Source organism: Charadrius vociferus, unplaced genomic scaffold (genome assembly GCF_000708025.1).
Source record: "Charadrius vociferus isolate BGI_N301 unplaced genomic scaffold, ASM70802v2 scaffold1053, whole genome shotgun sequence".
In the NCBI taxonomy this organism is placed as follows: domain Eukaryota; kingdom Metazoa; phylum Chordata; class Aves; order Charadriiformes; family Charadriidae; genus Charadrius; species Charadrius vociferus.
In genome coordinates this window covers 31,577-44,317 of record NW_009647761.1, presented here as the reverse complement: position 1 = coordinate 44,317, position 12,741 = coordinate 31,577, and the positions used below count along the sequence as shown (strand labels likewise).

At 58.6% G+C, this 12,741-nt stretch overlaps 1 protein-coding gene across 1 annotated transcript in view; it reads right to left on the bottom strand.

Moving 5' to 3' along the window:
* Nucleotides 1-651: 651 nt before the first annotated feature.
* NUDCD3 (NudC domain containing 3) overlaps nt 652-12,741 on the bottom strand; it is a 39,737-nt gene continuing 27,647 nt past the window's right edge. Inside the window, exons 4-6 of the mRNA XM_009882276.1 lie at nt 8,458-8,601; nt 1,366-1,554; nt 652-818 (exon numbers count right to left, since the gene is read on the bottom strand). Coding sequence (XP_009880578.1) covers nt 708-818; nt 1,366-1,554; nt 8,458-8,601 — 444 coding nt within the window. The 3' untranslated portion in view covers nt 652-707. The remainder of the gene's footprint in view (nt 819-1,365; nt 1,555-8,457; nt 8,602-12,741) is intronic.

Below are 12,741 nucleotides of genomic sequence, written 5' to 3'. Positions count from 1 at the left end.
AAGGGGGGGGAGCGGAGTGAGGAGGGGGGCAAAGTGATGGCCGGGGACCCCGAGTTCCCCCAGGGTGGGGGCCACTGCGAAGCTGCAAGAGCGGGCTGCACCTGGGGAGGGGGTGACGTCCCATGGCTCCCCTGTCCCCCCTTCTAGCCCCCAAAGTGCTGCGCCAGGCAAGCACATTTCTGGGGCTACTGACATGGCTGGTGACCACGAGGGCTGGGCCTGTAGCCCCCTGCCAGGGACCCCTAAGTGCAGCTTGGCACCCCCCCCGGCCCTGTGCCATGGTGTGGCTCCCTGCCACCCGCGAAGGGCAAAGCCGCCCCAGTGCCAGGGCGGGGAGGGATCCGCACCCCCAGAAACCTGCAAAGAAGCATCCTCAGCCCCCAGAAATAATAATTATGTCACCCAACGAGCTCCGTCTATTCCTGAAAAACAATAGAGCCGTCGCCAGCGCGAGGCAAGGAGAGGAGAAGGGTCCCAGCCGCTTGGGTTGCCTTGGTGATGGGACGTAAATCTGCATTCGCCAGGTTTTCCCCGCACGTACATCAAACCGCCGAGCCCAGTGCCGATGCCGGGTGGTGAAGGCAGTGGAAGGACGCCGGCAGCGTGTACCATCGGCGAGCGGGTTACGGGCGCCAGCGTTGGGTGTGAGGGTCCCTGGGTGGGTTTCTCCTCTCCCCGCTTTGTTTCTCGGTGTTTTTTCACCGCCATCAAAACTGCACAGCGCCGGGGGAGATGTTGAACATGGAGGGGTCGAACTTTTGGCCACGGAAAGGGGAGCCCTCGGTGTCCCAGCCCTTCTTCAGCATCTCGTGCACCTTCTGCAAAGAGGCCACAGGCTCCCGTCAAGCTGGGGGGGACCCCACACCTTTGCCCTCGCTGGGTGACGGCAGCACCCATTTCCAAGGGCACGCAACCACCTCCGTGCGTCACCCACCCTCCTCTCCTCTGCCCGGGAAAGGGGATAAGGCACACAGGGCTGGGAGGGAGCGATAGGCAGCAAAAGGCGGCTCCTCGGCTGGGCTGATCCCAGACCCACGTGGGTTTATCCCAGATCAGAGGGAGAGGGGAGAGACGGCAGGGCTGTCTCTGGAGCGATGTGCAGTAATGTGCCAGGAGGGGTCTGGGCTCACAGGGATTTGCCACGGTGCCGGGAAGGGGAAGATGGGAGCGTGAGGGCCAAAGACGGGGACTAGCAGAACCTCAAAATGGAGCTGGGAGGGTGGAAGGGATGCTGTGTGGAGGAGCTCAGAGCTGGAGCAGAGCGGTGGAGCTGCTCCACACCACACCCTTTTACTGGAGATGGGACCCATGGACGAGCCGGAGGGTACCTGGCAGGGCTGAGGGCACAGGATGGCCAGCACCTACCAGCTCGTGGCTCTGGGGCTTGCCCTGCAGCTTCTGGTGGTAGTCAAAGGTGAGGCGGTCCAGCATGGCGTGCTCCTCCTCGTCCACTGTGGCCATGGAGCGCTCCTTGTTGATCTTGTCGATGTCGATCTGCTCCTCGCCCTCCAGGATGGCGTTCCACCAGTACTCGTCCCCTTTGTTCAGGTTGATCTGGGGACAAGGTGCGGGTCAGAGGAGAGTGGGGAGAGGAGCCCCCGTTCTGCCCCTGGGATGTGATACCCCCTGCCCGCCCCACACCTCTGTGGCAGTGATGCCGTGAGCTTGGACGTAATGGCCTGGGGACCCATCAGATGAAGAGGCCCTGCCCGGCAGAGCATGGCCCCGAGGCTCCCAGCATGGCAAGGCTGCGATTTTGCGTCTGCCTAACCCAGAAGGAGCCCTTGACTCAGCTCCCCCCAGGGCTTGCGTGGGTGACAAAGGAGGCAAAACTGTCACCCACCGCTCCATGCTGCCCCTGCTCGCCACCAGCACCTGCCTCCTGTGGCACCGTGGCTCATCGGCCGGCCATGGAGGGGCAGTCCAAGAAGAGGGGACATCCCCTCGCCTCCAGCCAACATCCTCGCTGCCAAAATCCGCTGGCCATCCCCGACACACCAGCAGCGCCTCGCACGGAGCTGGCCGGCCGGAGGGGCTGTGCTGGGTGCCAGCGTGACTGTGGGGCATCCCGCACCGGGAACCCTGAGCCAGGAGGGGTGGGCTTCTTCCTCCTGTATTATTTTAGCAATAATCCCAGCAGCAAGGAAGATTTATGGCGTTCGTCGGCCTCTCTGCAAAATCATCAATAAAGGCAGACAATACAATTTACTCAAACCTCCCTGGAAGCTCAACAGCTCTGGAGGGGAAAACACGGGCAGCCATTAAAGTTACGGAGCTGGCTGTCTCTCTGCGGTGCAAAGAAAAGGAACCAATTAATACGGGAGGGGGTGGCTGGGGCTTAATCCTTCTGGGAGAGCAGAGCCGGTAAAATATTCCAACTCGGGGAAGGCGTTAGTTTTTCCAGCCAGACAGGCGTGCTCGTTCTCCTCTTAATTGCACAGTTCCACTTGCCAGGGGAGGAAGAGCCGTTGAGGGTTTGCTCGTGGGCTTCCCAACCCTGGGTGGGCAGGCGGGGGAACGGCAAGCTCTCCCGGGAACATCGTCCCTTCAGTGGCCAAGACAAGCCCGTGGGCCAGCTGGCCCGGCCAGCCCCTGCCTGCGGCATGCTGGAGCACCCTCAAGGCTCGCTGCTGCTACTCCGGGTTTAAAACAAAAAAGAATGTCCCCACGGTGCCGCTGGCGAGGTGTGAGCTTCCCCGGTGATGGCTTTGCTATGAGACATGCTGCTGAGCGTGTAAGGTAATGACCCGCTTCGAATGTCCCCACCAGAGCCAGGCTGGCAGCAGAGGGATGAACAGACACCGGAGGACTTCGTGGCTTATCAGGCATCACCTCACCTCCACCCCAGAGCACCAGGGGAAGGGAAAGCCATCCCTTCTCCCACCCCTACCAAATCCCCTTCCTCCCCTGGCACCCCCACCACCAGCAGCCCCCAGGGAACCCCCACGGAGCCACGGACCCGGTGGGAAACACCCATGAAACCCGAATCCCCCTCGTCCGCAGACCACCCTTGGCGAAAGACAGGGGAGCTGCTACAGTGAGCGCCAGCCCGGGGATCCTCTCCTCCTCCCCGCCCCATGCGTGGCTCTCCCTTTATTTACCACATACCGTTTCCCACCCTGCTGGGAAGACAGTATTATTCATTTCCTCGCCAGCTTTTCTGCGGTGCGCATCGCTACAGCGCTGAGTGCTTTGCAAACAATAATTAATTAACCTCTGCAGCCCGCTTTGTGCGCACAGGGGAATTAGCTCATCCCCCTTTATTCCAGATGCAAAAGTGGGACTCGCTCTGAGGTGGGAGCCCCACTTCACAACGCGAGCCTCCGAAATGCCCGTGGGCCAGGGTGAAGCTCTCTCTGTCACCCTGAGTTTGGGGTTTTGCGGTTCGCTGTGGTGCTGGAACACTTGGCACAGACAGGTCTGACCTCCAGAATGGGGAGCATTGGGCTCAGGTTGATTGTCGGACACGCTTCTGCCGATGGTCTCCGTTGATTCAGCCTTGCGCTTGGCTGGGCACCTGGGCTACGAGAGCTTGCGGTGATGGAGAGGTGGGCTGGAGCCTCACCGAGCGCTTGGGTGCAAGAAGGCCGAGGTAAGGGAGAGCCAAGAGACCGTGGTGATGACCTGCGAGCACCGGCCCTCACTCACCCATGGAGGAAGGCTCCGGTGCTCGACCAACGGCACCGTGCAAGGCTGCACACTCCCTCGGGGAGTGCTCCAGAAACCCTGGGCGGGTCCATGAGGAAGCAGGGTTTTTTTCGCCAGGACAAATCTCGACCTGATTACACTACTCGCTTCGAGACAAGGCAAAAGCTTTGCCCGCACTTGAAGCTGCCACTACGAGTTTCCCAGCCTGACCCTCCAGGGTTCTAGAAATGCTGCTGGCTGTTTGCCAGAGGAAGGATTGGGTTCCTGCAGTGTGCTCGGGCTCTCAGTCAGGCTTCGGCTCTGCTTTTTAGGCTGGTGGTTCCCAAAGGGCCTCCTGGGCTGTAAGGAGATCCTTCACCCATGGCCAAAAGGGGTAAAAGCCCAGCTGAGTCTTTTGGGGCTCAGGGGAGGCAGGAACAGCCTCTGCAACGGCGGCCTGGAGAGAGGGAGGTTTGCAGGGGGGACACCTCTGCTGCTGTATCCAAAGCTGGCAGCGTCCCTGTGCTACAGCGCCCATGTTCCCAAAGACGGTGACGTGCCTTTGTGGACAAGAAGGACAGTGGTGTCCTGGGGCGCACTCCAAAGACTGCGGCCAGCAGGTCGAGGGAGGTCATCCTCCCCCTCTGCTCTGCTCTGGTGAGGCCACAGCTGGACTACTGTGTCCAGTTCTGGGCTCCCCAGTTGAAGAAAGACAAGGAACTACTGGAGAGAGTCCAGCAGAGGGCTACGAAGACGTTCAAGGGACTGGAGCACCTCTCTTGTGAGGAAAGACTGAGAGCCCTGGGTCTGTTTAGCCGGAGAAGAGAAGACTGAGAGGGGATCTCATCAGTGCTTATCACTATCTAAAGGGTGGGGGTGAAGGGGATGGGGCCAGACTCTTCTCAGTGGTGCCCGGCGACAGGACAAGGGGCAACGGGCACAAACTGGATCACGGGGAATTCTGTCTCAACATGAGGAAAACTTCTTTCCTTTGGTGGTGCCAGAGCACTGGAAGAGGCTGCCCAGAGAGGTGGGGGAGTCTCCTTCTCTGGAGAGATTCAAAACCTGCCTGGATGTGACCCTGTGCAACCTGCTCTGGGTGACCCTGCCTTGGCAGGGGGGTGGGCTGGATGATCTCCCAAGGTCCCTTCCAACCCCCACCATTCTGGGATTCTGGGATTATGAGCTGTCAGCCACAAGAGGAAGGGTCTGTTCCCACGCCAGTACGCTGGGGAAAGCACAGGGGATGGATTGCAAGGAGGATCACTGCAGGTGGAAATGGGCATGTGGGAGGGACAGGACATTCAGCAGGCACGTCTGTGGCCAGGAGGGATCCTCCCGCGGTGTGTGAAGAGTGTGAGAGGCATCATCGGCATGGACACGGTGTCATGTCACATCTCCACGCCCTGCCGGGAAGGTCACAACCCTTCGTTGCCAGTGCTGGGCTTTGTCAGAGCACGAGGTTTCTTCCCCAATCCTAAATACCTTGTCAGAGCTGGAGAGATGCTGCCAAGGGATATAAGTAGGTCTTGGAAAAACAACCTCTCACCACCTGCTTTCCTTCTGGAATAACAGCAGCCGTCGCCCCAAAAGTCAGCGGGAGACATTTCGGGGGTACGGAGGAGGGAGCAGGCGATGTTTCCAGCAGTGTGTGGAGGGCAGGGCGGAGGGAGAGCACTGCAGATTGTTATTAACTTGGCCTCGCGGCTCATGAGGTGACAAGCTGAGGACTGTAATAGCTGTTCAAGGCAGGACTTGGTGACAAAAGCCCAAGCATGGATAACAAATGCTGGAGAGGAGGAGAAAAAGAGAGGGAATAGGGGGAAAAATATCCTCAACAACAAAAATAATCCCAAAACGTGTTGTGCACAACACCCAGCGGAGATTTCTAAAAACAGCTTGTGTGAAGTTATTTCAATCCCACTTTTGACAAGCGAGCGGGTGTTACAGCGAAGGGAGCGCACAGGGATTACACCCAGGACAGGGGCTTCGCCGTGGTACTGCAGGCAGGGGCACGAGCCCAGGACACGACCCTGAGCGGCAAGAGGTGTGGACAGAGCCCTCGCCACGCACTGTGGGCATCCAGCTGAGCACTCCACTTCCAAATGACACCTGCGGGGTCTCTGCTGCGGCCGGGCTGTCGTGCAAACCACAAGTGTGCCGAAGGATGGGATGGGAAACACGTTGTGCTCAGCCCAGGCTCCGGCAGGGAGAACCTCATGGAGCCGGAGGGGAAACGCAGAGTGGTCTTGGAGCGCTGGGGCTGCTGGAGAGCAAGCAGCTGTGTGATGAAGAGGATAAATTGATAAGAACACCAGAGAGGATGGGGAAAGCAGAGGTGGGAGGGGTTCTAAGGCAAATTAACCTTCTTACAATAAGAGCTGGGGGGAGAACGGATGCCAGTTAATGAGAGCCTGTGAACGGCCGTCCCAGAAGGCAGCTGAGCAGGGGACAGGGGAAACCAAGGATGTGAAAGGCAGCTGCAACAGCAGCCCAGAGAGCGCAGGGATCTTGATGATCCTTGACGTATCCTGCAACAGCGCATGGGACTCAAGCACCTCTACGCACAGAATTGGGACTTTCCCAGGTGGACAAGACCAAGCGGGAGAGATTTCACCTCCTCGGCGCATAGATCAAGCTCTGCCTGCAGGGACTGCCTCAACTCACAGACCACAAAAACATGAGCATGCCTAGGTTTTCCTCTGGACAGAGCCGCTGACGTGCCCCAAGCAGTAACCATGGTGGCCGGGATCTCCTCCACGACTCCACCACTGGCAGCGGGCGAGTCTGGTTTCAGCTGCATCCCCACGCTGGGTCCCGGGGAGAGAAGCCAGGTGGCACGTTGTGGCACCTCACTGTATGAAGACACTCCTGACTGCCACACTCGCAGCTCACTCGGAGCTGCGCAACACGTGGACGCAGAAACTTGTGTACAGAAAGGGCCCATACGCCCCATCAGCCCTCAACCCAACCCAACCCAACCGGCTCCTGTCCCGTCCCCTCCCCGATGCTATAACAAAGCACTCCATTAACACACGGCTGGGTGTCTCCTGATGAATGAACAGGGAGGAGTCACAAACCACTTTTGGCTACTCTGCACACGGAAAAAGGAGATGCTCTTGGGCGAGAATTACTCACTCTGCTCCAGTTACCTTACAATTCTTCAAGCGAAATTTCATCCCACCATCAATATGTTGGCAGCCAGCTGGATATCCTCACAACCCTGCGCTCCTGCTAATTCGAGGCAAGACCCAGCTCTAGGGTTGGAAGTAATGGGACCGTTCCCCGTGCTGCCCGCGGACACTCCAGAAGGCCCCGAGTCTCGCTCCACCCGCGCGCCGTTCCCATCCTCCTCCGGCACCGGGTATTTAACAAACATTTCCTCCCTTGCTGATCCTGGGAACACCCACCAGGGACTCCCATCCGCGCCGTGGAGCAGCACCCTTTGGGCCACCTCCTCTTGAATGGGTTTATTTCTTCCCAGGATTGTTTCTCTTCCCAGATCAGCTAATTTTCAAGAAGCTCAAGAACATTTAAAAAATGCAGGTTAATGAGGCCGCCACCTCCTTTTTCACATCTTTTCAACCGTCTAATGGAGTCGGAGAAGCTCCTCTCTCTTGCAGGGACCTCAGCCTTTTGGTACCATTCTGTCATCCCGGGGCACACCCATACGCACCCGCAGCGGCCAGGCAGTGCTCGCGCAGCCTCCCCACGCACCACCTTCAGCCCTTCTGCTTCTGGCAGCTCATTCCCACTCCATTTCCCGCTGTGGGGGCTTGGCTTTGGGTGCCCCTCTGCTGCCACCCTCATGACATGGGGCGGAAGGCTGGAAACCTGCTCCCTCCCTTGCAGGGCAGGGTTCGGAACCGCTGCCAGACGCAGGCAGCTGGCATCCCCTCCTGGGGCTCACAGCAACCTTGATTGATCACGAAACTTCTGGGAAAGCCTCTGAGTGGAAAGGGAGAGGGCAAAGATGGCCACAGGTGGCAAAACCCTACTCCCAGCACAATCCTGGCCCCAAAACTCACACAGGAGTTTGGCAACTGTTTGACATGGGAGATGCCAGGCTGATGGGCAACAACGCAACCCCCAGGACACTTTCAGCTGTGGACACAGCCCCCAGAGAGCAGAACTCATACCCTCAGCCTGGACGTTTGGAGCCCACCAGAAACGAGTCACGAGGCTGGGAACCCACCAGTAACACACTGCTGGGCGGCAACAGCCCCCAAACCACCTCAACAGGGAAGATTTGTGGTGCTGGAGGGGGCAAGCACACATGGTGCCTGCTGAAGGCAAACAGAGAAGTAGCCACAGCGACTGCTTCACACAGGATAATTAAGAAACCCGAGGCAGGACAGAAATGAATGGCAGGGAACAGGCATCTGCTGGGATGCCGGGGTAGGAGCAGGGCCAGGAGAGTTCGAGGGCAAAGCCAGCAAGGATGGGTGTGTGGCACTGGCATTGCAGTGCAGTGCCACAGCGACTTTCCACTGGCAGACCCTGTGTGCCAGGATCAGTGGACAGTGACCACCTCTAGATAACAGATGTGTTCCCACCACCACAGGCTGGAGCTTGGGGACCCTCCTCACCCAACCTGATGGATATGTTGCTCTGCCAGCACCCTGCTGCTGCTCACCCAGGGGGGGCAGCACCGGAGCTGGAGGCAGGGCACAGCACACAGGCAAGGGCAGAGTGAGCTGGACGTTGGATGGGGAAAGCCAGACACGTCCAGATCTGGCTCAAACTTCCAGCTGCTCCGGTTTTCCAAGTCAAGCCCAGTGGAGCTGCAAGCCAAGGTGCAGAGACATGGCTGGTGTGGACCGCCCTTACCAAAACACACTTCCCCGGCTCCAGGCTCCAGAGGGAACTCTCCGTGTTGATCTTGTGGGTGAGTTTCCCTTCCATGAGGACACGCTGGCCGCTCCCCTCCAGCACTGCTACGCGAATTGTGCTGTTGCTGATATCCACAGACACCTAGAAACACAGAGACAGAGAAAATAACCAGGAAGGTTCCTGTTTGCCCTCTTGCTGTGCTTGTTGGGGTGCGGGGTCAAGTGCACTCGCTGGGGATGAGAGAAAGAGAAGAGCTTTCAGACCTGCACGTAGCAGGAGGAGGGTGGGAATCCTGCTGTCATTTCAGAGCAAATAGCAAAAGCTCAGAGGAGAAATGAAACCTCTCCAGGAAAGGCAAAGCAACAGGGCCCAGCAGACGGAGCCCTAGAAGGATTTGAGGCAGCTGGTTCTGCCACTGTGTCTGCCCTGTGCCTCAGTTTCCCCACAGAGACAACCAACAATGCTACAGGCCTCCTCCGTACAGTGCTCAAAGTCTGGACACCCACTTGCTGCGACTGAGCTGTTAGGAGCACAGCGGGTGCCCGGCCGTCACTGTGATGAGTTGGGCATGAGTTCCTGGGGGCTGAGCGCTTCCCTGCTGAGCGGGAGCGATTTGGGGATTTCTACACCGGGAAGGGCTGCAGTAGCTTGTCCCCCCCTTCTGCTGCACCGCACCGAAAGCACGCTCCTTGGCTCCGTTTCTGCCATCAGAGCCAGCACTGGGCTCAGCCCAGGCCTCCCGTCAGGCATGCGAGGAGGGGCCGCGTGCGAGGAGGGGCCGCGTGCAGGAGGGATGCTGCAGCACGGCTCCCCTTCTCCCTGCTGCGGGGGCGAGGGGACGAGGCAGCTCCGTCCCCAGGAACGGGGCCAGCTCCCGCCTGCAGCAGCCATATGGGGAACCCTGCTTCGACCTGCCACGGAGGTGACATGGCTCTCCCCCGGGGAGACAGAGGCAGACTGCGACTTCGCTGCACTGCACGCAGTACCCTTGGTCTCCGGAGAGACCATATGCTCTTTCCTTTCCCCTTCGGCCCTGAGCTGCCGCCAGCAGAGAGCCCAAGCCGGGCCAGGGGACTAAGGGAGGACCTGGCTGGGAAGGGGCAGGTTTGTGGGCCCCGGCGCTGCCCTGTCTTCTGGCCCGAGAGGAGGAGACTGCGGTGAGATTTGCCTGCATTCTCTCCCAGAGTTCCACCAGATCTTCCTCCCGCTCTGCAGATCTCATTTGAAATGTTATTACATTATCCATTACCTAGGAGATTTCCAGCGGCTCACTAGCTCCACGCAGGCAAGAGACAGGCAAAGCTGCTCCAGCCGGGGAGGGCACCACGGCTGCATCTGATCGATGCCACCCAGATAAAGCCCCCAGACCCACTGTATGTGATGGGGAGGTGCCAGGGCTTCGACAGGAGCAGTGGCCCACCACACACCACACAGGGTGACACCAGGACTGAGCTCCAATGCCGACGGCTGGCAGCAGGACTGTGGTCTCAGGGGATTGGGGAAGGGACGCGAGCTCTGTCTCTGCCAGACAGGAGAGGATGCTTGGCTTTCACCTGGCACGTGGTTGCGGACAGCCTCTGTGAAAGCAGCTCCTCCTGGATGGGAAACATCTCCGGAGAGGCTGCAGCATGGAGCAGCTTCCTCCAGCCCAAGGGCTGAGGCCTCACTGCAGGGACGAAGCTCTGCTCTTTGCCACCACCGACTGCCCTGGTCCCCAGGTGCAAGGACAGGGCTGCTGACACCAGGCTCTCAGAGCAGCACAGAAAAGGCCAAGGGGAACAAAGGAAGGTGACCCCACCAAGTCACCTTCTGGGGGGGGCTTCTTTGGGGTGTAGAGGGCCAGGGTGGCTGGAGATATGGACAGCACGGACACAGCATTGCAGCTGTGGGATCCATAATCAACTGTCAGAGGTGTTTTATTCCAAGGTGGCTGAGGGATGTTCCTCAGGGTGGCTCTGGGACCAGCAGGGCGTCAGGAGAGGGAGCGGAGAAACCCAAATGGAAGAAAATACCCAAACCGGGCAGCCTTAACCCAGCCACCTCACTGCACAACCAGCCAGCGTGAGAAGCAATCGCAACACCCACTCCTACAGGGGTAGCCAGCAAAAAGGCCCCTCTTGGCACACCAGCCCAGGGGGAGCGGTGACAGGGGACAGGAGCAAAGCACACACCACCAGAGAGCCCTGACTTCTCTTGTGGAGAGAGAAATGTCCGAGAGGACTCATGCGTGCACGCAGTGGTGCACAGTGAATGCAGGGTTTGGCACACACGGGCAGCGGCGCCTTCTCGGATGCCTTGGTGGAAAAACCACCTCTGCTTGGCATCCCCACTCCACCAGGGAGGGTGGCCGGGCTCTCTGAGGAGCTGCCCTTCTTCCCTCCATCCCCCTCCACCCGCGCTGTCCTGCTGCACTGCAGTCAGGGCACGCATGGCCAGCAAAACTGGGGTTTGCCAGAACCGGGCACGGACAGGCATCGGCTGGGGGGGAGCCGAGGGCGATCCTGTGTGAAACACGCTGTCAGCGCAGCGCAGCCATGAGCAGGGGCACCCCAGGGGCTCCGAGGCTGCTTGTCCCCCACCATGAGCTCCCCACGAGCACCTCTGCCCCCCAAAACACCTGGCCTTCCCGGTGCTTGCAAGGAAACCCAGATCTCGGCTCTCTGCCGTGGCTTTCCACCACAGTAATTTCTGTGCACACTAAAACGCCCACGCCCGCCCACGCAAATCAAACAAGCAAACACAAACCTATGAAGGAATCTAGCTCATCTCCTCTGAGCCAGGCAAAAAGAGAGGCTTGTTGTCATTATCTCTATTTAAGTGCTCGGGAAGCGCTTGGATCCATGGGCCCCTGTTGCGCCTGTAAGTAGATCAGAGAGGTGGAGACCACAGAGGAAGATGCTCCCACCTACCCCATCGCCCATTCCTGCTCCACGGACACTTTTTTGGAGCTCCATACAAGGAAACCTTAAGCTCGCCCGAGCAAAAATGTACCATAGCAACAGCTTGAATCCAAAAAAGTGTCATAAGGAAGATTTTGAGCAGCATTAGAGCTGGGCGCGCTCTGAGCCTGGGGACCAAACGGGGGAGACTTTTAATCTCGCTTTGGCAGGCAGAAGCCAAAAATCTGATAATTTTTTACAAAGATGAAGCTGTGTGGTGAATGTAGGGGAATGCTTCTCTTTTGCAGGAACCCAGCAACAACGCATCCGAAGTCCATCGAGCTTTAAAATGGCTCTGAATCACCCTGCTTTAGCCCGTCGTCCAGCCTATCTGCTTCCAGTCCCCTGAGGCTGGAAGAGATTTAAAGAATCACTTCAAAGGGAAAACTTGGCTGCTAAGAGGAGGCCCAAGAGGGATGTATGAACCAAATACCAGGAGATGCCTCGCAAGGATAAGGAAAGTCTGCTATCTGAATAATCAATTGCCCTGAGAGGGCAGTGGAGGCAGAAACCGGGGCCAGGGCAGGCAGAGCCATGCCACAGGCAGCAGCGTGGGAAGGAGCTGCCCCGATAATCGCCGCCACTGACAGGCAGGGGCTCTTCTGCATCGATGGCACGGTCTCCAGTCAAGGAAAGGTCTTGTCCCAGCTCCTCCAGGCACCTGCAAGGCCCCCACGCCTCTGGGTGGCAAAGAATGGGGCAGACAAAGTTTGATGCTCTTTTTTTTTTTGGCAAGGACACAACTCCCCTGGCACAAAGGGCACTTCCCTGGGCAGGGAGAGGCATCGTGATCGCAATATGATGCAGAGGGATGGAACATCCGTCTGGATGTCCCTGAATCCTTCCAAGAAACAGCCTGGGTTTGTTTTAGAGACCCACTGGGAGAGATGCATCTCCTGGTCCCCCTGCTGTCCCCATGGCAGCTATTTGCTCCCTCACCCCTCCAGTCCGGGCTGCTGCTGCCAATTACACTCTTTTGGCATGATCAGGAGCTGTGTAGGCTGGAGCTGGTGAACAAACCCAAGCGTGCTCATTTCAGCCACCCTGGAAGCAGAGGAGAACGGGAGGTGGGGGAGCGCGGACTTCCCAAATGGAAAAATACAGAATAAGCCGTGGGGAAGGCAGCACTCAGGAAAGACAGGAGAGCTCAAACTTCTGGGTTCAACTGATGCCAGCCATGGGCAAGCTCCTCTTGAGTCCCTTGCTGGGAGGGAACAGACATGGCGAAGGAAAAACGACGTGACCCCTCGTGGCCAGGAGCAGAGAAGGAAAGTTCCTGCCTGAGCTGAGGAGGGAGCCAGGGAGAAGGTCTGGCCGCTCAGCCTGCGCCCCAGCGCAGCTC